Source organism: Populus nigra, chromosome 5, assembly GCF_951802175.1.
Source record: "Populus nigra chromosome 5, ddPopNigr1.1, whole genome shotgun sequence".
NCBI classification, from domain to species: Eukaryota; Viridiplantae; Streptophyta; class Magnoliopsida; order Malpighiales; family Salicaceae; genus Populus; species Populus nigra.
The window spans coordinates 20,598,626-20,623,896 of NC_084856.1; the positions used below are offsets into that span (position 1 = coordinate 20,598,626).

The window sequence follows — 25,271 nt, forward strand, 5'->3', positions numbered from 1 at the left end:
TGTTAGCCTTTTGCAGCCACTAAACATAAACTTTGGAGAAAATACTGGTAGATTTGTTGCATTCTTTCTTCTCTTATATAATACGAATGGAGCATAATATTATTGTTAATTAATTGACATGGTAAGAGAAATACTGTTTTTCCAATCTCAACGCAGTATGTTTCAAGACTTGACAAATAGCACAATATTTAAATTTATTAATTTATATTTATGTGTGTTATTATTTTATGATATTTTTATTTGTTTACAATTTAATTTTTAGTAATTAATATATTAACAGAAAATACACAGAACATATAATTAATTTATTTCAAATAATCAATTGAAAATAAGTAATTAATATTCAAATAAGAAAAATCAAATACAATTGTGCTACATACCTAATGCAATAGTTGAATGTACAGTTTATCATAATAAAACTCATGGACATGAGTAAGATTTATTATAAAATATCTAGCTTAAATGAGATTTTATATTAACAATTTTCTGCACCGAAACTTGTCTACTAGCATTACTAACTAACCAAGATGGACTGGTTGTTCGTGATGCTTATGTAATTATCTGAGAAATACTTGGAAACGAAGTCAACTCCATACTAGAAAAGTTTTTTTTATCTAATTCTACCATTCAAGTAGAGCTCTAGTATATCAATTTCATTGATCTTCACAAACCAAAACATTGAATTCACACCCTCGTCACTATAGATTGGTACATCGATACAATGAGTTTGACTAATCCCGATTTGCAACATCCTTCAAGTAATTTCAAATTTTATTTCAAACATATTCTAGCCAAGTCGATCACATTATATTTTTGATAATTCGTTAAATGACATGTTTGATGTAGCATTTAGAAATTTATGGTTTTCTTCATTTACAAGTGATACTATTATCGGTATTGACAATGATACCACCATGAAAACAAATATTTCTAAATTATTAAATATTTTGTTAAACAACACAACACAACACAACACAATTCTAATTTATTAATATATTGGGATTAATTCAAGTGCATCAATTATCAACTAAGAATTTATCTAACTAACTTAATCCGTAATTTAGCCTAAATCAACATTAACATTTCAAACATATAATTTTGTTAATTCAAAATCAACAACAACCTAAAATAATTGATTATTTAACAAAATAATCTAACTATCAACTAAAAATATATCTAATTAGCTTAATTCATAATTTAACCAAAATCAATACTAATGTTTCAAACACAATTTTATTAATTCACAATCAACAACAACCTTAAATAATTAATTTTTTTTAACAAAATAACCTAACTATCAACTAAAAATATATCTAATTTTTCTAATTCATAATTTAACCTGAATCAACACTAACATTTAAAACACATAATTTTTTTAATTCCCTAAATAACTTAATTATACATAAATTAATTATGATTAAACTAATTTCTAATTTAAAATCCTAACATTTAATAAAATCAAATTAATATTAATTAAACATAAATTATATGAAATTAATTGAGGGAAAGTGTTCAATAATATATTTCTATAAGTGAAATGTGGCTGATGAGGATGATTGATGGTGGTATTTTGGTTGGAGTGTGGCTGCTCCGCTGCTGGTAGAGAGAGAAAGAGAGAGATTGTTGTGGGTAGAGCTGTAGAAAGATAGAGATGGGTGATGTAGAGAGAGACGAGTGTTTTAGAGCTTCTCGTGGTGTTTTTGGCGGTGGGGAGAGTGATATCCAGCTGGTGGTGACAGGGGAGGAAGGGGGTGAGAGAGGAGGGAAAAAAAAGAGTATCACGAGACTTAAAATTTATAACGAGTCACAGATAATATATCTGCAATTTAGTAAAGTGTTCCAATTTTATTAATTATTCAATGACCCTGGACTTTGCAGTCACAGATAATAAAATTTTATTAATTTTATTAAGAAACTGATATAAGCAATGACCCTGGACTTTGCAGCCTCCAATAGTCTTCAACAGTTTCACTTCATATTCTATATATACTTGGCATTTCGATGCAAACAAGCAGAGAAAAGATGAGATTACAGTAAGAAGAAAGCTAATATGGCAGAGGGGCAGAGAGTTGATATTCCAAGGGTCAAGCTTGGAACTCAAGGACTTGGGGTAGTAATACTCGGTGAATGTGATCATTTCTACGGGAAAAACCATCCAGAATTTAAAAGTTTGTTTATTTTCCCTGATTTTAGCAGGTTGTGATGTTTTTAAGAATATTTTTACTGGTCTAATAGGTCTCAAAGCTGGGTTTTGGATGTATGGGGCTTAGTGAAATGTACAATGCTCCAGTCCCAGAAGATGCTGGCATTTCAATCATCAAGGAAGGTTTCAATCAAGGAATTACATTCTTTGATACTGCAGATATTTATGGACCTTACACTAATGAAGTTCTGGTTGGCAAGTTGAGTGCCAAAAAACTGCTCTGTCTTCCCGTGATTCATCATGAAGTTGTAGATATATCTACATGTATGGTTTTGCCTTTGCAGAAACTCTTTAACTGGTCTTCCTAAATGTTATGCTTTCGTTGGAAAGACATCAGAGCTAGACTCTAATGATGCTGAGGTCTCCATTTGTGTTGATTAATTGTAAGCAAAATCCGTGCAAAAGAATAGCAGTGTTAAAGGAGAAAAATTCTTTTGCAGGTATTGAAACAGTTGCCAGAGAAAAGATAGATCCATTTGGCAACAAAGTTTGGCATTGTTAGAAGGAGTTTTGATATTAAAAACATTACAAATGTTCCAATCAGTGGAAATCCTGAATACGTCCGTGCATGTTGTGAGGCTAGCGCTAAGCGTCTCGATGTGGAATACATTGATCTCTACTGTCAACACAGGATTGACACTTCAACACCCATCGAGGATACTGTAAGAACTATGTTTTCCCCCCCTCATCTGGGGACACTTTAATTTCATCATATATATAGCTTCTTATGTTTAAACTATCAGGAAGGATGCAGAAACAATGTATATGATCGAGCATTTTGAACTTATTATGCAATAATGGATTTTTTTTCCCGGCTTTGGCAGATAGGAGAGCTAAAGAAGTTAGTGGACGAGGGGAAAATCCAAGTATATTGGGTTGTCTGAAGCTAGCGCAGACACAATAAGAAGGGCACATGCAGTTCATCCTGTTACTGCAGTTCAAATGGAATGGTCTCTGCGGTCTCGTGACATTGAGGAAGAAATAGGTAGCAACTGTTACACTGACATTATGTTTAATATCTGTGTGACATTTGGTGCTCGAACTGTGCAGAGAAGTTGGAATTGCAGTAGTTGCATATGGTCCCCTTGCTTTCGGACTTTTTGCTGGCAGGGCAGTTGTGGAAAGTTTACCTTCAGATACTGTACTTGTAAGAAACTATACTTACATTTACTTCTTTGCATTTGGTCTTGTCAGCCTTGGAGTTTCTCAAGAGTCAATCCTGAAAAAGAAAGTTTTATGCTAATTGGAGCCCAAACATCTTGCTTGTTCTTCATCTGAATGGAGATTTATGCCAGTTGCTAACTCATGACTTAACTTGTCGTACTGAAGACACTGTTTCCTAGGTTCAGTGGTGAGAATCTCGACAAGAACAAGGTCTTTTACACAGTCGAATCGAAAAGTTGGCTCGTAAACACGGATGCACTCCTGCTCAGCTTGATCTTGCGGGGGTTCTGAACCAAGGGGACAATGTGGTTTCCAATTTCCATCCCTGGTGAGGAAGCCTTTTATTTTCTTATAAAAATTATTTTAAATATTAAAGGGTAGAATCATAAAAAAAAATTAATTTAAAAAATTAGTAAAAGAAACTCAACAAGAATGACAAATTAATAAAAAGATTGAGAAAACTCAAATCATTTAAAAAATTAATAAAAAAATCTACAAAAAAATAAATAAAAATAATTAAGCTTTATCTTCAATTGAATAAATGTTAAATTATAAAATTTAAAAAACATGAGCTTAAAAAAAAAGTAATCCCGAACGAACCTCCTAAACTTAGGATAATCCCTAAAACTTATAACTCATAAAATTTTAGGCCCGAGCTCATTCAAGAAGTTTAATTTCCAGCTAATTTAATGTTCAAAGATGAAATTCAAAGAAAAAAAATACCGATTAATTTTTTTTTAAGTCTAAAAAATAGTAATCAAAAGAATAAGAATTAGATTTGATAGGAAAATTAAACTTAAGGAAGATGGAATTGTAAAAAAAATAATTTTAAAAATGATCCCAAACAAAACAAATAACAATAAAAAGAATGAAAATCAAATTTTAAAGATAAAAAATGAAAAAGGTGGAATTAAAAAAAATATTAATATAAAAAAGATAACAATAAAAAGAATGAGGATCAAATTTAATATGACAAATAAACCCAAAGAGGAAGAAATTGTAAAAAAAAAATTTAAAATAATTACAAACAAAATAAATAGCAATAAAAAAAGATGATTAAATTTGAAGTAAAAAAGAAAAATGAAAGGAGGTGAAATTGAAAAGGAATTCTAATTTTATAGATTATTCAAAATAGAAGAAATATTAATTAAAAGGTCAGGGACCAAATATCAAGGAAAAAAAATCAAGATGTATCGGTATAAAATTTTGAAATAGTTGACGTTAAATGCAAGGTGAAGAAAGAAAAAAGGTGGAAAAAAAAACTGATAGTCCATGCTAAACTAGAGGTGTGTTTGGCTCACATGTTGTTTTATCAAAGAGAGAACATCGAGACCTTTTAAATACCATCACAGTAGGAGGTGTTTGGTGATCAAATGATCTCGCATACACCTCTAGAAGTGAATGAGGCCGTCTCTTCACTGGAACATGAGCCAACAAGTTTTTTAATAATATTTAATATATGGTCAAATATAATTATGGGCGTGAGCAATATTGATATTAATAATAATAAAAAAAGCAATGTTAAAATAATTAAAAAGCCTTGTAAAAGAGTTTAGTTGATTTTTTTTAATAAAGTAATTTAATATTTCAAAAAATTAAAGATAACAAAACACCCCGATTGAAATGTGTTTTTTTATTTATTCCAAATTAAATAAGTAATTTTATTATGAAAATAACTACTCTAACTCTCAATAATTTATAAGAGATAATTATATCATAAAAAAAAAATCATTTTGTCTCTACTAACTCGTTAAAAGGTTTCATGGTCAAAGATAATTTTGTTATTACACTGCTATAATAAATAGTGTTTTTTTTTGTCTTCTTTCACATAAATTTCCCTTCTAGCTTTAGGTTAAATCTCAACTATGTGGGGCCTCTTTTATGAAAGCTCAAAAAAGCATTTTTTTTAAATCCGACTTGATGGGATTTGAAATTTAGTCGATCTAGAATTGAAATTAGATTGGATTAAAAAAATAAAAGAAAAAAAAAACTTAATATGACTGGATTGATTTGGTAAGTTGACTTGGTAACCTAATAAAATTCAGTCAAAAATTAATTATAATCTGTTGATTTTTTTATTAAAATAATATTATTTTGATTATTTTAAAAAAATTAACCTGAATAATTTAATTAAAACTTGAAACCTAAATCTTGAACCGGATTAGCCACGAGCCCGAGAATAAAAACTATGAAAAGTTGCTTAACGCAGCTCTTCACAGCATCAATCTATCAACGATGAATAGATACACATATAAAGAAATGTATGTTCCAATGGAAGCTGCATTATGTCAAGACCACGATATAAGTGACGTGTAGAAATAGGAACTATCAGGATATGTTATGGTTATTTACCCCATTTCCCCTGTTTATTTTAGTTTTAATTTTGATCTTTTAATATATAATTGTTTTGAATCACTCTAATTTTGTTTTATTTTATAAAATCAAGAGCACCAATCATTTCTCTTAATATTACAAGATTCTAATATCTAGGCATTTAAAATAAATTATTAAGTCAAATCCTAAATAAACTTGAAATAAAAAGATTAAATTAAAAATAAATTGGGGGGTGAAATTAAAAGAGAAACATGAACTTCACCTGAGTGTGCAAATTCATCTGTAATGTTGGCAACAATACAGGACTTGATGTTTGTTTAAGCTTCAAGTTTGGTCCATGAAGCTTTAATTATTTTAAATAAATCAAATTAAATTAAATTTTGCTAAATTGAGAATTAATTGAGTGACGGAATATTTCCTTGACACTTCACCGTACATATTTCCTCGGCCATTATTTTACTAATTTTTTTTTAAAGTAAACAACGTTAGAAACTGGCATGCCATGTCCCTACATGAAAAGTCAGTGAAAGCTCTCGAGAGGATAAAAACAACACGCAACGCCCTGTCTGCCTCTACTGAATCACCGGTCTCCCTGCCTCAATTTGATAGCAACAACAAAAAAAATGGCCGAGGAGCAGAGAGTTACAATTCCAAGAGTGAAACTGGGTAGACAAGGATTGGAGGTAAAAAAACCCATTTCACCTCTCTCCCTCTGCTTGTGTTTTTCTCTATAATTGAGTCTGTTATCTTTATGATTTACCATATGGCAATCTGCATACATATGATGTTTTTAATTCTTGTATAGTTATTTACATCAGATTAAATAATAGGTATGGTATAGTTTGAGCTGATGAACAGTAATCAAGATTAAGCCTATGGGCACCAGTCAACTGTATGGGAACTGGGAAGCAGTTTCTGATTGAAAAAAAAAATTATACTCTTTTATGTTCACCATTCTATCCTCAAATCGTGTATAAGTTTGGAATATTTATTCGAAAAAATCCTGGGTTTAATAGCGAGGCACAATAGAGAGCTGATCGAGACGGGTATAATCTAGATTAAAAGATTCTAAGAGTAAAATTTTGAGACAAATATTAGTTTCTGCAAGGAAAACCTATAGTTGGAAGATAAATTTATATTATACATACAACTAAATTATTTAGTTTTTTTATTTAGCTTCAATGTTCATGCAAACTGTGAAGCTCCTCAATTTTTTTTAATTGAATCTTTGTATGAACTAATTAGATTTGAAAGTATGATATATACATCAAATTAAAAGAAAGAGAACTGAAATATAAAACATGAAGAAAAAAATATGTTTAATCTTAAATTCTTGATAATTTTTATTTTGGTTCAAAAGTTTATTTTGTTTATTTTTCAATCTCAAACTTTGAGAGAGGAAAGAGAGAGTTACCTAAAAAGAGAGAAATTATTTTCAATTTGGCAACTTTCTAATGACGAACTTGTATTTTTTGGTGTTAATGATTTTCATCCGACGAAAGAAGTTTAAAAATAATGGTTTTTTCGCAAAATATCCTTGAAAAAAGAGATCAGATTCTTTTAGTTGATTTTGGTTTTTTATGTGTTTTGAAATTGATAAGTGGTTTTAGGGAGGCTTTTATGGTATTTTAGAGGTGTTTTTAGGTGAAAATAGCTTTCAAAATGAATTTTTATCAATGGAAAAAAATTGATTTCGGTTCGATTAATTGAAAGAAAAAACTGGAAAAAACTGATTCTATTTTTTAGGTTTTTTTTTAGCTTTTTTGTAACTATAGCCTTCCACTTTTGTGCTTGAGGAATATAATTCCAGACATTAGATGCCATGATCTCCTCACAGGGAAATGCAAACGGAACCCTTTCTCGTTACATGTTGACATGCCCTACCTTGCTATGTATTAGATTCAGGTAGTGTTAATAAGGCAGATCCAATTGCACAGCTGCGCATATTGACTCTGTGCTCATAGGAAAACACAAAACTTTGCAGAGAGCAAGCAACAAGTGTAACATGCAGGGATCAAACCAAGAAAGAAAAGGCTTGCCAGATAGCAGTAGATCCAAAGCAAGATAATAACAGTATTAATGGCAAAAGAAACCCAGAAAAGAAAAATCATGGCTTGAAAGTAAGATACTAACAGAGAAGAAAAATCATGGCAAAGAGAAACAAATCTAAACTCTAAAGCAGTAGATCTAAAGCAATAACAGTATTTATACCCCCTGCTATTGTGTATTAATTCTTGCATGATTTTAGGTCTCGAAGTTGGGGTTTGGATGCACAGGGCTTAGTGGAATTTACAAGGCCCCACCCCCTGAGGAGGTTAGCATTTCAATCATCAAGTATGCTTTTAATAAGGGGATCACGTTTTTTGATACATCAGATGCCTATGGACCTCACACAAATGAAATCCTGATTGGGAAGGTATGTCTCAGAATATTCTTTGAAAGAATTGAGTGTTGGACAGTAATTCAGTAATATATATATATATATATATATGGTGTCTAGTTTTTTATAATAATAATGAAAAAGTGCAAGCAAAAATCCCATCAAAGGAGGAGGGTTACTCATAAAACACTATTTTTATTATAATAGTGTTCTATATTTTTTTCAATTTATAATTTTATCTGGCTATTAGATTGATTGAGGATTAAAGTTTAATATTTTTTTAATTTATTTTTTTATGAGGTTATTTTAATTTTTTAACTGAAATTATAAGTTTGATAAATTTAGTTTTCTGTTTTTTTTTTTAATTTCATCATTCGATGCTAGATTTGTTTGAAACTCGACTTTAACTTTATTTTATTTGCTTATCCTAGTTTTATGATCTGGCTTGTATACTTGACATACTCCTGATTTTTTTTTTGTTTGCAGGCTCCTCATTATTTTTTCTTGGTTAAGTTTATATCACAAGTCTTATTTTCTGAAAACTTTTTTAAAACACGCTTAAGTTGTTGGTTTTGTTTTTTTACCAAAAAGAACATTGTGACTTAGGCGTAGCGCGAGCCCATAAACTTAGTTTTTTTCTAAGATAGCATTGGGATTTTGCCTCGTCAAATTTGAAAACCTTTGGACTCTTTCTGCTGATGGTTATAGATTTTGCCTCCCTTTGTTACTATATATATTATATATAGCACTGCCCTGGGCCCTGACGTTGATGCATTTCTTCAGATGGTGATGACTTTTTTCCATGATAATGGTTCTCATACATGCTCTAGTTCTTGAAGGCTGTAAATATATTGCATTTGTAGGAGAGAATTTTAGTATCATTTTATAGAAGGCTATGGATTGAAAGGTATATATGTTCACTGTCATGTTCAAAAATCAATACAAGGTATGTAAATAAAAAGTACAGTTCCATATCCAACGATAGAAACACAAAACAGAAATATGTTGCTGAATAATGCAATTAAATACACGAAGAGCATGTTAAATATGCTCATTGAAAGCTTAGCCAGTAAGCTTTTGCTTCAAGTGGCATGTGTGTCACCCTTCCTTGTAAGAGGTCTTGGATTGGAGCCTCTTAGGAACCCAAATTGAAGAGGGATTTCTGATATACTGTCAGGTGTTGATTTTCTTTGTTTATCACCAAAACTTGCATGTTACAGGCATTGAAGCATTTGCCCAGAGAAAAGATCCAGTTGGCTACAAAATTTGGTTTCGTTACAAGTTCTGATTTTAAAAGTACTACAATCAATGGCAGTCCTGAATATGTTCGTGCAAGTTGTGACGCCAGCCTAAAGCGTCTTGGTGTGGATTACATTGATCTTTACTATCAACACCGAGTTGACACTTCAATACCAATAGAGGAAACTGTATGCTCCTGTTCTTTCCTTTGTTAAGGAACAGTTCAGATTAATGGCATAACTGATTTATTTTTAATGTAGTTCCTATTTGCATTGGCTGGCAGATGGGAGAACTTAAGAAGTTAGTGAAAGAAGGAAAAATTAAGTATATTGGATTGTCTGAAGCAAGTCCCGATACAATAAAGAGGGCGCATGCAGTTCATCCCATTAGTGCAGTACAAATGGAATGGTCACTTTGGTCTCGTGACATTGAAGAAGAAATAATCCCACTTTGCAGGTATACATATCATTGGGATTTTCAGCAGAAGCTGATTATCTATGATCTATAATCCACTAATGTTTCTAAACTATAAACAAGTTCTTGTTGAGGTTTGCATGAACCAAGCTAGTATAATTTCCATCAATGCATTGTGAAATTTAAATTCTGTTCTCTCTTTTTGTTGTCTTTTTTATTTTTGTTAATCTAGCCGAATTCGCTACCATGTCTGACAGCATCTGGCTGTTTGAATTGTGCAGGGATCTTGGAATTGCTGTAGTTCCATATTGCCCTATTGGTCGGGGATTTTTCGGTGGCAGAGGAGTTGTGGAAAGTCTGCCTGCAGACGATAAGCTGGTATGAAGTTTCACACCCACGTACAAAAAGAAATTGTCTGTAATTGCTGCAATTCGGTGTTTTTTAATGCTGCCATTTGCGCAGAAAGCAAACGACTCCCGAAACTTGAACATCATCAGTAATCCAATTCATGCTCTCGTTGCTTATTTGACTCAGAATGCTTTGGTAACTTGTGGCCTACTTGCTGTTGTTTTAGAAATCACATCCAAGGTTCACGGATGAAAATATAGAGAAGAACAAGGTGTTTTATTTTCGAATAGAAAAACTGGCTGCAAAGCGTGGCTGTACTCCCGCTCAGCTTGCCCTTGCTTGGGTTCTCCATCAAGGGGATGATGTTGTACCTATCCCTGGTGAGTCAGTTTGTTTTTTTTATTTATGTTGTTCAGTTCTGCAATTTAAGCTACAGATTTTTTGTAAGTGTATCGAATTTCACAGGTTATGCATTGCTAATCTTTTCCTCAAATTTCCCTAGGTACCTCGAAGATCAAAAATCTAGAAGACAATATTGGATCATTGCAAGTTAAGCTGACAAAAGATGATTTGAAGGAAATCTCTGATGCTGTTCCCGTCAAAGAAGTTGTTGGCCTTAGAAATAAGGATTTCCACCTCACATGGAAGTTTGCTAATACACCACCTAAAACTAGCCAAGTCTCCACTTGATATGTACATGAAAGCAAGGTTTGCTGCAAGATTTCATTTCAACCTAATAAATTCCATCTTGGACTAAATATCAAGGGTGAAAATGTAGCAAAACAATATTTCATAGCCGCATTTTAGTTGTTCAAAATAAACAATGTGGTTGCAAAAATCCTCTCTATGTTTTGTGGTTGTGGAATAGAACAACTTTTCCTGTCTCCAGAAGGAACCTCAATCGAATATTTCTTCACATTTTCAGCAACAGTCTGCAGGAACAAAAGTTCAATACAGCAGGCTTGCATCGGTATCCTGATCACAAATTCACTCTAGTTTCTAGATTATTGAGTTGTTTCTTTTCCCTTGATGAAAGCGAGAGCACGAGACTTGTAGAAAATGACAGATTTTCCTATAAATGGAGTTGATCTAGCTATTTGTGATAATTGCATGGAATGATACTATGTCAGTCGCCACTAATGAGTCAAGCTTCATGGTGGTTTCCAAGGTGTTTAACCAAACACGCTTAGCCTTTACCCCCAGGGAATCTGATAAAATGCGACCCTTTACCCCCTTTCCATTCATCATCTGGTAGGCGCTTTCAAATCTCAACAGGGAGGTTTCTTATGACCTGGCATGGGAAGGAAACAAAATCATTTCTGAAGAGACCCGATTCCAATATGTGGTAGGTTGTGTCTGGCCAGTGAAAGAGTTCTGGATCAGGAATGGTTGGTAGATGGAAGTGCATTTTTCAGAATACGAACAGAGCAATACATTTGTTATGTATCAGGTCCAAGTGAAAGTGATAAAAGAAAATGACATAATCAATGACCCAGTATGATACTGCTGCCGGCGTACTGACAAGTGACATGACCAATGACACAACAGAAAATATGAAATGCAGTTCATCCCATCACTTCTGTACACATGGAATGGTTCCTGTGGACTCCACTGGTATTGAAGAAGAAGAAAGAGTCCCACTTTGCAGGTTTCTCCACATTTCACCTGAAGTCCTTTTTCAGATGAGTTAAACATGTCTTCTGCGGATATACTATGAACATAATCGTATTTGTACTGCAGAACTTACTCTCTAAACCTAGTTTAGTGATTTCCCTCTTGAATGCAAATATACGTACTGCAGGGAGCTTGGTACTGTAGTAGTTGTGGAAATTTTACATGCAGATAGTTCTCTGCTATGGAACTCGATAATTTTGCAACCTCATGGGTTACTGCCTTGGTGTAATCTTCTGCATTTTATGGTTTTTTTTCTTGTCATGAGATTATTCAGTTAACCGATGAGCATGATATTAAAATATTTTTTAATCATGTAATGATTTATTTTATATAGTTTTTTTTATAATGTCATGCTTATAATATAATAAACACCTAACAAAATAGCGGAGGGTGGACAGAAAACTAATTATTACTATTTAGTTATACATAGTTTCGAAGTAATACCAGCAAGGCACCAGTGGTCTAGTGGTAGAATAGTACCCTGCCACGGTACAGACCCGGGTTCGATTCCCGGCTGGTGCAATGTTTTTTCCCCAAACTTTGGCTTGCTTTCCAGAGTCAAAACTTTTCTTCGAAGTCCAGACCAAACCTACCACATTGTCATTTATTGTGTTTTGGTAGTTTCTACTTTGCAAGATTGCAGATTTTTGTGGATTTTATAGCATTTCTGTGATTAGAGAGTGTTTGAATTCATGGGACTTGTCCAATGGTTATGGAGGTGCATGGTGATGGTAGCATGGAAAACTCTGGGATGTATGGAGAGGCTTCTTTGGTTTGAGTTCTCAGTAAAGATGCAGACTTTATGTCCAGACAGCACAAATCATTGCTCTAATTAACTGGGTTTTGACTGTGAAGTAATTATCTTCAAAGACTTTGTAACATTTTTTTTATATTATCGAACAGTTTGAGTTGAATTTATAAGATTTATAGAGGCAAGTTGCTCAATGTATATGTGTCCGTTCAATTTGTTGAAGTGAAGTCCATTGTGATGTGCACCAAATTGAGTGTCTGGCATTTGTTGTGTAATCAGTAATCACACACTGATTATGTGAAGTGCAGATTTGAAGGGAAAATCATGGCTTCTGCATATAGGTAACAAAAGATTGTTTAAAAATGAACTGGGAATTGTCATTCTACTTCAAAATTAGCATGAACTTCATCGAAATCCAAGATTCTGAGCTTTTGTTTTCTTTATGTAAGAGCATTAAACACTCCATCTTGGTGTTCTTCCTGTTTATTTGTGTATGGTATGCTAAACAGGTCTCAAAGTTGGGTTTTGAATGCATGGGCTTAGCTGGAGTTTACAACTCTCCTATCTCTGACGAGGATGGAATCTCAGTATTGAAGGATGATTTCAATAAGGGTATCACTTTTTGATACAGCAGATGTATATTGAGCTACCAAATCATTCAGTTTAATTGGATAAGATTTGAACAAGTTGGTCGAAAGTATCCTGAATTGTGGTCCAAATATACTGAAAACAGTCTTTCTTCCGATAAATCTGTTTGTTTCAAAAATAAATTGTTAATTATGCCTTTATAGTTTGGGAAATCCTTCTGGTTGTTTGAATAAATAGCGTTGATTCCAATATAATTTTGAGAAATCCTTTCAAAGAATTTTAAACAACTCAAAAAAGCGAAGGTTTTTTACTGTCATAACAGCTCCCATTGTGAAGTCAGGTTGAAGAGGAACTCTGTACTTTGGTTTGCAAACACCGAGCCTGAGAAACTATTGGCAGTTTGGTTGGCCAACGGAAATATCATGGTGGCATGATAGCTTGGCTTTAAGAAATATGCTAATCAAACTGTAGCCAAACGGCATTGAATGCAGAACAATCCCTCGAAGAAGTCTCTGCAGTTGGCAGTTCATCAGCCTGTTCTGCATTGTTTTCGTTTACAGCAGAAATTCCTATATACCGCAGTTAAGACATTGTTGTATTATTTTGATATTCCTCAGCGTTGGCTTTTCCAGGGACCACTCGGATCAAAAACCTAGATGAGAACATTGGCTCCTTGAATGTGAAACCTTCAGAAGAGGAACTAACAGGAATTTCTAATGTGAACCTATTGAAGAGGTAGCGGGTGATTCAACCTATGTTAGCTTGTGTCTTTTGTCATGAAGTTTGCCAACACGCCTCCAAAAGATAGCAAGGTTTCAACATAAAACATTTCCACTGTACTGGGATGCAAAACATCTATGGATAATTGAACAATAACTCCTGTATGATCACTGCATTGACTTGCGGACTTGTATGGTTACTGTTAAACACTGTTTGTTTGATGTTTGCGTCTGGTCGAGTGTTGACTAGGAGGTTGCTGTCTGGTTTCAAACTTCATTGAAAATCTATAGCTACTAGCTACCACAGTACCACACCTTTTGTCTTTTATTTATTTATTTTTTCGTTGAGGGCGTTAGAGAGAAATCAATAATGCAAATGACGTTGCTTAATCTTGTCATACAGAATACAGACCACAGATAATACACAAGGCTTATAGCTTACAAGTTTTTTTTTTTTGGTGAAATATAGCTTACAAGTTGAATTGTTAGCAACAGCTCTTGTTCCACCCACCCCCTGGTAGGGTTTGGCATCTGCATCCCGTTAAGGGCTTAGCATAAAGATGATGCATGGAAAGCAAAAGACTCAGGCTATGCTATCCTTGCTCTACATAAGCTTACTATCTACCACTGATCAGCATTGTTGGTTGTAGACGCTGGATAGCTTGATCCTCGCATAATTGAGGCATCTCCTCCTCAGGCAAGGTCACAATCACTGTCCTTGCAAGGTCTTCTTCTACTGAAGGCAGCACCACAATCAGACCTTCACCCACCACATTGCCAAAATGACATGCCACATGAACCGGCTTTTCATCACTCTTAAAACTCGCCGACGACATCAGAGATTTATTCCCTATGATCATGTGCTCCATGCTAACACAAGTTAGCTCAGGACCATACATTCTAAAAGGTGGTGCATGCTTCCCTCCCTCTTCCTTCTGTGATTCAAGCCAATCTACAGCATACCAAACCTCCTCTGTCTCGACACCTGACACATGGCGATGCACCAACTCAACCACATGTCCTAACTTACCGTAGTCCATTTCTTCCTCATTTAGTGTTAGCATTGAGAAATGCAATGCATTTCCAAAGTAACCAAGAGGGATCGGTGGCTGCACGAGCCTTCTAAAGTCTAAACAAACTGAGAGGGAACATTTGTTGTCATGTTTTGGAGCCTTTAGAAGCACAAGACGTGTCCAGAAGAGTGCAGCTAGCAAATCAAATGGGGTGGCTTGAGGACATTGATCATGCACTTCATTAAGGCATTTATTGATCGCTGAATTAGAGAACCTGAACGTAGCTGTGACCATTTTCACCGAGGGAGCTCGTGCATTGGCCTTATTTGCATAGTAATTGGTTGATTTACCGCTAGTATCAGGAACTTGTTGGTGATGGAGCGGGGTTGAGTTGAACAGGGGTGGGTGCTCAATCGGCTCCTGGCGGTGACTCTCAATCCATGATTTGAAGAACAGAGTTACTGAAGTTGGGTCTGCATTCATGTGTGTACAACTTAGTCCAAAGGCTACACCTCCTCCTTCAAATTCATTTACCTGGATAACCAAAAGTCAAACGTTGTGGTGTCAACAAACACAAGTGCCTTAGAAAACTAACAATGAGATCCTGATTTTCAATCCTGAATTAGAGTTTAAGAACATAATTTTTCAAGAAGCTAAACATTCTCCCCTTAAAAAAGAAAAGGTAAACTTCGGTTATCGAAGTTAGAAAGCCAAACATGAAAATGTGATAAATTCCAACTAGCTGGCTCCAGGTTCAGTACCAAAGACAAGAAGGTAGGCTGTCCAACCACCAAGCTGTATGAGAGATATGTTTCAGTCTGAGAGTTAATTTTCATTGAGTGGACAAACTATCATTAATGGAATGAAGGGCCCCTACCTAACCTGAAAGACTACCAGCCACACACTTGAAATAGAAATCAATGAAACTTTCCTGTCTGTACCATATGCTTCGAGCAATGACCACAAGAACCATGCGATGAGCTTGTTTCTCTTCTGTCAAAATCTATTTGCCCATTTGGCATTGAATACTTTTCTACCCACATCAATTTTGTGTTAGAAATAAGTGAGGGACAAGGTAGGAAGGAACTCTTATATTATTTACTCTTAAACGAGAGGAAGTTCATGTAGACTTGGACTTAGAATGCAATACTAGAACACATATATTTATACTAGTCTAGAATAAATCAAGATTTAAAAGAATAAACACATCTTTAATAGTTATATGCACCTAGAAGAACTAAAAGAACACTTTGACTTCAAAATTAATTCCGACACCCCCTCTTAATTTTAAAAGTCTAAGAACTCTTGAAATTTGGATTTTGATGGAGAATAGTGTTGTTGCACCTTTCTCATTTCTTGTTTATGATGAAAAATTCAAATATCACTTTCATTACTTTTTTTTACCGTCACATTGTTGTCATAATTTTATGGAACTTACATCTTCCTTTTGAAAAGATCTCTCATGCATCTGTCTTAGCCTCTCCTTTCATCATGGGTACGTAATGACATCTGATTGTCATATCTTCAATCTTTCTTTAGTTAGCAATTGTATTTGCTTAAACATGGCTCATCTAAGCCAGTTTTCTCCTCTTGTGACTACTGTCATATTTCTCTAGCCAATCATCTCTTTTTCAAGATTTCGCTTTTTAAGTGGTTATTCTATTTTATCTCACTCTTTACCAGGATGATATCTTCTTCTTATCATGGCTCCTTGGCCATTTTCCATCTTCTTCTATAGGAAAAGCTCTCTTTTCTTATTCATGTGTGGTATCTCTAGTATCACATCTCATCTCTTGTACAAGAAATTGCCAGCTTGCACTGAGCCTGTTTTTTAGACTTCCGCTATTTTTCTCGATGCAAGGTTTCAGTTCACTTGTTAGGTTATATCACCTCGCCCCTCTATTTTTTTTTCCAATATCACTCATCCATCCACTCTATTTTGCTCCATTTTCTCTTTAGATATCTCTTGTTTATCCACTCTATTTTACGGAGAAGGGAAGCATGGTAAAAAACAATTTCATTTATATAATATTATTTTTTAAAAAGAGAAAGTCTCATACTCAACATATATATTTATACTATTTAAAATAATTCAAGAGAATTAAAAGGATAAATGCATCTTTAATAATTATAAATTTAGAAAATAAATCATGAAAAAACTAAAAGAATAATTAGACTTCAAAATTAATTGCAACATGTTGAATAATGCAAGTAAACATGAATATTCTTCCTTTTCGGATGCTAATCCTTCATCATAACCAAAGAAAAAACACAAAGAAAGAAAGAAAGAAGTTATTTTCTTTTAAAAAAAGAAAGAAACAATATTCATGAATTTCTATTTAGAATATAGATTTAGATTAAATGAAGCATATATAGCATGGAGATGGGGCAACCAAAGTGAGAACTTCAGGCAGCAAGAAAATCATAGTATTTTTTTATAAAGAAGAAGTAAAGAACATGAAGAATCCAAGAACATATCAACACTCAAAGAATATAAATACCTGGATACGAAAGGGTGACCATGTACTAGGATCTTCAGGCATTTCCTCCCAAACCGTGAGATCTTTCTCCTCCGAGACATCAGCTGATCTCAACCATTCATCAATTGTGACTCCAACATTTGCCCTCAAAATTCTAACACCAGCATCATTACACTTCACTTCCCAATTACCCGACTCCCCTCGGGTCAACCGACCCGCAACTTGTGGATACAAAGAAAGAACCTCCGACAAAGACACCCTTAAAGGGTCCACGTCAAAAATCCCAAATGGGTTTTTCTTGTAGTAAAAAACTAAGTGTAATGTGTGGAGAGCCATTGCATGGTCAAGCGCTGATAATGGATGGGTCTGACCCGGCCCGACTGGCTTGCTGGAGACTGCTGTTAACATTGAATGGACACTAACCCTACTGTTTATGTTCGCCATTTTTCACTCCAAGCTGTATGTGTGTGATTTTCCTGAAGAAGAAGAAGAAGGTAGCAAATTTGAAGCGCGCTCTCTCTCTCTCTCTCTCTCTCTGTATAGATATAGACATGTGTATGAGAAAAAGTGTTAGGAGAGGTGGTTGGAAGCGCAGCTATGTTGGGTTGTCAGAATTTAAGAGGAGGGAACTGTTCTCTGTTGGGTATCATTTAAGAGGCGGTGGCAAGTAGTGGGAATTCAATTATAATAATAGTTCATAACTTCATATGGCAGCACATAACTTAGGTGAGAAATTAGATGTGAAGCACAAAGTACAGAGGTCATGAGACGACGACCTCAACAAGCCATCAACAATCAACTTAAAGAGGACGACGACCAAAAGGCTTTGAGCTGCATCTTTCTTCGGTGATTCTAACAACTTCTAGCATAAGACGACCAATCATTAGCAAAAAAAAAAATTACAAGAGAAGAAAGAGTTTTTGCTACATCTTTCTTTTATTTTTGAAATAGTATTTTGTTAGTTTTTTTTTAATTTCTTTCCTTTTCTTAGTATTATATTTATTTTTATTAAGTTATTTTATTTTTATGATAAAAATTGAGGGTTTGACGGATTAATCTAATTAACTTAATTTTTTTAATTATATTCTTTAATATGGTGATGATCAAGAACTAAGCTTTATATTTATTTTGTATGTTTTATATTAGATTATTTCAGCCTCGTGATCCAAGAATAGTGTTTAACGAGTTAACCCGAATTGACTCAAGTTATTTTTTATATTCTCTTTTTAATTATTTTTTTATTTCATCATTCAACATTGAATTGATTAAAAATTCAGTTTCATAATCTGTTTTGATTTTCTTTATATAGAGATATCTTGGTCTTATTATTAGGGTTGCGAATTTCGGCATTTTAACCCAGTTAAAAATCAAGTTTTTTTTTTTTTTTTCTAAAAGGTTATCTCAGTTCTTAACCTGGATAACAGGTCATTCAACATTGCATTTGATTTTTATTGAGTTATTTATCTCAATCTTATGATCCTTATCTCAGTCTCTTAACTCAGATCACAGGTCATTCAACATTACATTTAATTTTTATTGGGTTATCTATCTCAATCTTATGACCCGGATCACAGGTCCTTCAACATTGGATTTGATTTTTATTGGGTTGTCTCTGTCTTAAGGCCTAGGTTATGGGTTTGACGGGTTAATCCAATTGACTTAGCTTTTTTTTTTTAACTTTTTAATTGAATTTTTTTTTCAATTTCATCATTTAATATTGATTTTGATTAGGAATTATACATTGTGATTTATTTTAGTTTGCTTTTTATTAGGTTATCATGATCTCATAACCCGAGAATAGTGCTTCACAAGATAACCCAGGTTAACTTGACTTATTTTTTGTGTTATTTTTTAATTAATTTTATCATTCAACATTAGATCTAACAGGTCGATTGAGAATTGAACTTCTTAATTTGTTTTGATTTGCTTTATATAGAGTTATCTCAGTCTCATGACTAGAGTCACAAATTTAACATGTTAACACAAGTTAAATTATATTATTTTTTTATTTTTTATGAGGTTATATTGATCTCATGACCCGAGTTATAGGTTTAATGAATTGACTCGAATTGTTTTTTATGTCCTCTTTTTAATTGATTTTTTAAAATTTATCCTTCAACATTGAATTGATTGAGAAATAAACTTTATAATTTGTTTTGATTTACTTTTTATGAGATTATCTCGGTCTTATGACCCGGGTCAATGGTTTAAAAAGTTAACTCGAGTCATTTTTTGGCTTTTTTTAATTATTTTTTTTCAATTTTATCCTTTAACATTGGTTAATTGAAAATTAGGCTTTATAACATGTTTTATTAGCTTTATATAGGATTATTATAGTCTCATAACTCGGGTCATAGATTTAACATGTTAATCCAGCTTGACTTAAATCAATCAAGTTATTTTTAGACTCATGAAGTCAATTAGATCAATTTTCACATAGTTTAATTTATTTTTTTACTAAAAAAAATATTAATAATATATTAATAATATTTAAATATTTTTATTTTTATGTTCAAGCAAAATTTAACGGCTCAATTATCTATTTCAAACTAATAATTTTAAAATTAACCCAAATATTATCTGTGCAGTTCAGCAGAATGACAAACTAGTGGCGCATGCTTAATGTCAGCCAATGATGCCCTCAGAACGCGACCCTGTGGATAGCTATGGATTCAATTCTCTATTGATAACCATCTGGTGCCAAGTGTGAGGTTTCTCTCTACACTTACTTTGTAGTTCTCGCATCTTATTTCTTGTACATGTTCATTGCAAATTTATACTTTATTTGCTTTAATGATTTATTATCAATGAAAAAAATGTGAAATTTGCATTTTTCTTCAACTCCAGAAGGAGGAGAGATTGAAACCAATGGAGGGGAAATTGTCTGAAAAGGGCTGCTTCTTGTCCGTTCAAGCTCCAAGCAACTTAAATATTACTTGCTAGTAACTCTCATGTTTGCTCAGTTGCATTGAACCAATGGAAGTTCCCATGGATCCTTGATACTAATGTACCAAGCAACTAGGCAACGCTTGCCTGGCACAAGGAACCATTAGCCTACCAACATACAGGGATGTGATTACAAGTTAACAACAACGTTCTACTCAAAATGGTCGCGACAAGATTATTAACGAGTAGAATCAATCATTATGGTTTTCCGACCAACAAACATATTCACAGCTAAAATGACCTGTTGTACCAAGCTGACAGTGGGTGCAAACTGATATCGAGTTTATGTTCAATTCAATGAGATCTATAACTGAATTCATTCACTTTCAAAAATGATAAGCTAATCTGGAATGGAATGGGATTCTATGATAAACCAGGAAAATGAGAGAAAGAAACAGCTTAAGAAGCCAGGTATCACAACATTGATTCAACATGGGCTTCACGCAGAGCATAACATTCAATGCATATCAGCAGATTTTAAAACTCGTTAGATTTCCAGGAGATCATAAAACTAACTTTCAAGACCCGAAGCGTTTTATACTGGATAAATAATGGGAAAATAGAAAAAACATACAAGATTTTAGCAATGCTTTCAAAGCATCTTCATTCCTTTTTCCTCAAGTTTGGTATTAGTGATCCTCAATCTTCTTCAGACTCTTCATGTCTGTTGTTTCCACCCTGCAACAACACAAAAAAGCTCACCAAATTCACGCGGGGCACCGGAGCATGTAACATTTATAACAAGGACATCAAAGGTTAGATGAATAGATGCTGACAAAAATGAAATTTTAAAGGTTGTGTATTCTTTAGGAAGATAGTTTTTAATTTTCATATTCACTTTTCAACTTTATTCTAAATTTGTCTCTCCAACAAACTGTGTTTACTAACAAATACTTTTCAACCATAAAAAACAAGGACGTTGTTTGACTTGTCTTTTAAAATTTGATAAAGAGATTAAATAACAACCAAACCAAACAAGGGCCCTTGATTTCTAAGTAGATAATTTGGAAAACAACTGTTTTGTTATTCCAGCTTTGTAGAAATTAAAAAAGAAAATTAACATGTGTTACAATAAAATACAGTGATCAAATATGTTTTTCTGAAGTTTTCTGCTTCCTAGAAAATGTTTCTAAAGAACTGGAAATTCTCCACAAGTAAACACAACCGAAGTGTTTCCTTCATTGCTAAGCACATCATTCATTCCAAAGCATGTGGAATTTCATAAGAAATACTTGGCGAAAAAAGACACGCTCTTCGTTCATAAACTTGTTCACTAACAATCAAGACCTAAATAGATGGGAATCAAACCATGAAAGCGAAAGGAATTGTCCAGTGCACATGCAACAGATCATATTTAGACAGCTCAATACACCTTCCAGAAGCTAAATACTAATCTTATCAGACAAATCAAGAGAATAAAATAATGTAACTCATTCTTGCCAATGCTACAACAACAGACTCAGAAGTAGCTCCAAATTAATAAGAAACAACTAAGATGGTAATGATAATCTAAACTCTAAATAACTCTTGGTTGATAGAAAATCATTCATACAAACATTATGTTAATCTACAGAACCGAAAATTCCAAGCAGGAGTAAATGACATGATCCTCTGATCTCTAAGAGTTTGAAGTGCATTAGGAGTAATGCAAAACTTCACTGCATCTAGAAAATATGAATCCACAGCCTATCAATTGCATAGAAAATGCATGAATATAAGCAGAGTTATTTGAGAATACCATCTAAATTTCAAATTTCACCATTTTGGCAGTTCTTCTAGCCACATGATTATCTCAATGTTACAGTTTTTACAAAATGTAAGATCAAATAGAGTTGTAAGCTAAGCAGTCAGCACTCAATATGAAAACAATGCTTCCAATGTGTCCAAGCCATAAGACAAAGAATATGTTAATGACTAGTTCACTAGATAAGAGCTCAAGTAAGTTAATGCCACAGGTATTTCATAAAAGTAGAGATAGAAACTTACGTTGTTCCGAACAAAGCAATCTTTTGAACTTTTGTGATCTCCGAATCTAATTGATTATCCTCGATAAATATTGTCAAGCTGATCAAAATTTTAAAGTAAGATTTAGAGCCCATTTGTTTTTGCTTTTCAAAAGCTTTTTTGAAAAAAATTGAAATTTTTTTATTTTTTTTCTTTACTTCAATTTATTTATTTTTTTATGTTTTTAGATCGTTTTGATGTGCTAATGTCAAAAATAAATTTTAAAAAATAAAAAAAATATTATTTTGATGCATTTCCAAGCAAAAAACATTTTGAAAAGCAATCAGTACCACACTACTAAACTGCCTCTTACTGCTGCAACAGAGCATGACAAGAAAGGAAGTGCATAAATGCAAAAACTTTAAGCATACCTACTAACATTCTGAAACTTGACATATTTCAACACCACAGGTTTTCCCTACAAAAGGGTAAATGAAACATAATGGTAAAGTAAGAGATTATATCAACATATTTTTCAGTACTTACTTCCTTATCAAGAACATCAACATAATAGTAGCAGCAGGAGAAAATAATATCAACCTTGAGAGTATCCGGGGATAAAACTACAGTGTCACTTGGAGGGTAGTCGTTGACATTGCTGCCATAATCAAACCATGCGATGATTTTAAGATAAGAAATACTGCACTTTCTTTCAAAACTGGAACCATTTAAAATACACCATTACTAACAGTACCTAAATCCCATATGCTCCTTGTTTGAAAAAAGTTTTACCGTCTTTGGACCTGGAGAAACAAATTGAAATGATAGATTAGCACATCAATTCTTTTTCACAGGATTGTTTTAATGCATGATGCAAAACATGACTGGCAGGTGAAATCTTATGGAAATTCAACTTCAGAAGAAAAATTTAAAACAATAAATACCATCTTCTTCAGGTCCTTTGATGGCAATAGAATGCAGTTTAATAACTTGATTGAAAGGTATATGAATCAGCAACTGCTCATCCGCATCACTTTCTAGATTCAAACCATCATCTTCTCTATAACCCTAAAATACAAAAAAGTACGTAAAGAAAAGAAAAAGGGCCAGTTTTCTGTAAAAAAAAAAACCAATAAAAAAAGCTTAGAAGAAAACAAACACAGCGACAACATTAATTTTAAAACTCAAAACTTTAATTGCATGGAAACCCAGAATACTTAAAATGTCAAAAACTAGTGCTCAACGGAACTTAATAAAACTACTATATGGGTTTCCAAGGAAAAGATTTCGACATCCAAATCCATTCTCTTTACATTACTTCAATTAAATCAGCATGCATGAAAAGGACTATGGCTAACTACATAATCCATAATTCCTTGCATGCAAAACCAAGAATCTAAAGACATAAAAGGTAAGCTCTACCATGGCATAATACTTAATAAAATCATAAAAAATCAGTGATAACAACAAGAATTCGGATTCAAATTCTGCTTAAAAGGAGAAACAACTATTACCTGCTTGATAGCATTGGAAAGAGAGTGGCTTGTGCTTTGGTTAAGACATTCAACTCCAGAAAAATCAATAAAATCCAACAAATCAACCTGATTCATTCACAAAAAGATTCAAACTTTAATACCCATGTCAACAAATCTCAACAAACCCAGTTCCCAGATTCCAATAAATCACATGAATTCTCTTGAAAACCAAAAAAAAATACTCACTTGGCCCCTTGGAATTGCAGTGGCTGATTCTGCAGACATTTTTTTTTCCTTTTCTCTAGGTACTGCTTCTGTATTTGGCAGACAAAAAGGAAAGATTGCTTGCAGAGTAAACACAAAGAATATTTATTTATTTTTGTTTGGGACAGTGATTTATATTTGTCACTAAGAATGAGGTATTCCAGGGTAGACAGAATTTGACTAATAAAACGACACTGTTTGATGTGTGTTCGTGTTTTGGGTCGGTTTGGGCTCTTAAACTCTCACTCTTCCAGGGACGTCTTGAAGATCCAAACTTTGTGTTTTGTTGTCTCACAAAACAGAGAAAATTGAAGGTCCAAACCTGTAACATGGGCCCTTCCCAGGCAAACCGAAAAAACAAAAACACTGCTGTTAAAGTTTTTATCATTTCATGGCAAACAACAAAAATATTCACTTGATCATATTATCTCACAAGTTCTTGTTCCTGAAAAAAGCAAAATCCTTTTTATTAAGTTTAGTCTGTAAAAAAAAAGCATAAGTTCATGAGCTTGAATCAGGTATCCCATTTCTGCACAGCAAGATTATGAAAATCCGCATGAAACAACTGCATCAATCCTCATCTTAGTTCATAAGCTCACAAGTATTGAGGTTCCACGAGGGGTACTTCCTAATACTGTATCTGCAGTTGTTCATTTGCAGTACGCACCACTTGTCAATTAGATTGTGGCAAATGGGATTGTTACTCATATTGTTATGTCGAGTTCAAATCTAAAAGAGGCTATGAAGAATCCCTCGAAGAGCATTTGGACAAAACTTCCTTAGGTGCATCAGCTTGCAATAAGGCAATGGCCGCCCAAATCTTACACAACTGCTAGAATTATTCGAGATAACTGCTAGACTCGACTCCAGATTTGAAGATTTAGATCATTAGATTAACTTATCAAGTCATAAAATCAACTTGGATTTATTATTTTTACTCAAAATAATATAATTTTAATTATTTAAAAAAATTTAGTTTTGATTTGATTAAGTCAGTCTGTAAATAATTTATCGAATTATTTTGATTTAATTAAAATTAATATTAAAATTAATTCGAGTTAAAAATATTTGAGTTGAGCTTTAAATAATGAACTAATTAGGTAATTCATGCTACGTTACGGACTCACTTTTTATTTTTATAAAAAATTTGGGTTATGAAGCTGGTAGGATCCATGACTAGTTTAGGTCTTGTATAGCCAATGACCCAAGGCTATTTTGGGTCCTGTATCTACAAGATCCAAGGATAGTTGGGTCTTAGCGCAACTCAAACGTCACATGTGTACTGAGGCTTGCCCAGCACACAACAAACAACCTAAGCACCACCTGTATGATTGG

At 33.4% G+C, this 25,271-nt stretch overlaps 3 protein-coding genes, 1 non-coding gene and 1 pseudogene across 8 annotated transcripts; 3 read left to right on the forward strand and 2 right to left on the reverse strand.

Moving 5' to 3' along the window:
• Positions 1-2,050: 2,050 nt before the first annotated feature.
• On the forward strand, positions 2,051-3,801 carry LOC133693446 (probable aldo-keto reductase 1; annotated as a pseudogene).
• A 2,377-nt stretch (positions 3,802-6,178) lies between these two features.
• Positions 6,179-10,973, forward strand: LOC133695426 (probable aldo-keto reductase 1). 4 transcript variants are annotated; one of them, XR_009842436.1, is made up of 7 exons: positions 6,179-6,384; positions 7,950-8,117; positions 9,302-9,508; positions 9,604-9,776; positions 10,016-10,112; positions 10,197-10,462; positions 10,585-10,646. XR_009842436.1 is itself a non-coding variant. In XM_062117420.1 (7 exons), exons 1-7 carry the CDS (start codon positions 6,325-6,327, stop codon positions 10,770-10,772), a joined length of 1,047 nt encoding a protein of 348 aa, XP_061973404.1. In that variant the 5' UTR covers positions 6,182-6,324; the 3' UTR covers positions 10,773-10,973. The 4 variants fall into 4 exon arrangements, 3 of the variants coding, with proteins under 3 accessions (XP_061973404.1, XP_061973405.1, XP_061973406.1); XM_062117420.1 differs by having other exon boundaries at positions 6,182-6,384; positions 10,309-10,462; positions 10,585-10,973; XM_062117421.1 differs by having other exon boundaries at positions 6,182-6,384; positions 7,950-8,015; positions 10,309-10,462; positions 10,585-10,973.
• A 1,234-nt stretch (positions 10,974-12,207) lies between these two features.
• TRNAG-GCC (transfer RNA glycine (anticodon GCC)) lies at positions 12,208-12,278 on the forward strand. Its single transcript has one exon. It is a non-coding gene; the product is annotated as a tRNA-Gly (tRNA).
• Positions 12,279-14,182: 1,904 nt separating this feature from the next.
• LOC133695265 (protein ECERIFERUM 26-like) lies at positions 14,183-17,885 on the reverse strand. Its single transcript, XM_062117175.1, has 2 exons — positions 17,329-17,885; positions 14,183-15,361 (listed from the first exon to the last, which is right to left on the reverse strand). Exons 1-2 carry the CDS (start codon positions 17,749-17,751, stop codon positions 14,432-14,434), a joined length of 1,353 nt encoding a protein of 450 aa, XP_061973159.1. The 5' UTR covers positions 17,752-17,885; the 3' UTR covers positions 14,183-14,431.
• Positions 17,886-20,635: 2,750 nt separating this feature from the next.
• Positions 20,636-24,182, reverse strand: LOC133695266 (PITH domain-containing protein At3g04780-like). Of its 2 annotated transcripts, XM_062117176.1 has the most exons (8): positions 23,919-24,170; positions 23,712-23,798; positions 23,142-23,265; positions 22,952-23,000; positions 22,798-22,855; positions 22,629-22,675; positions 22,240-22,317; positions 20,636-20,931 (listed from the first exon to the last, which is right to left on the reverse strand). In XM_062117176.1, the coding sequence occupies exons 1-8, from the start codon at positions 23,955-23,957 to the stop codon at positions 20,883-20,885; spliced, it is 531 nt and encodes a 176-aa protein (XP_061973160.1). In that variant the 5' UTR covers positions 23,958-24,170; the 3' UTR covers positions 20,636-20,882. The 2 variants fall into 2 exon arrangements, with proteins under 2 accessions (XP_061973160.1, XP_061973161.1); XM_062117177.1 differs by lacking the exon at positions 22,240-22,317 and having other exon boundaries at positions 23,919-24,182.
• Between the last annotated feature and the right edge of the window lie 1,089 nt (positions 24,183-25,271).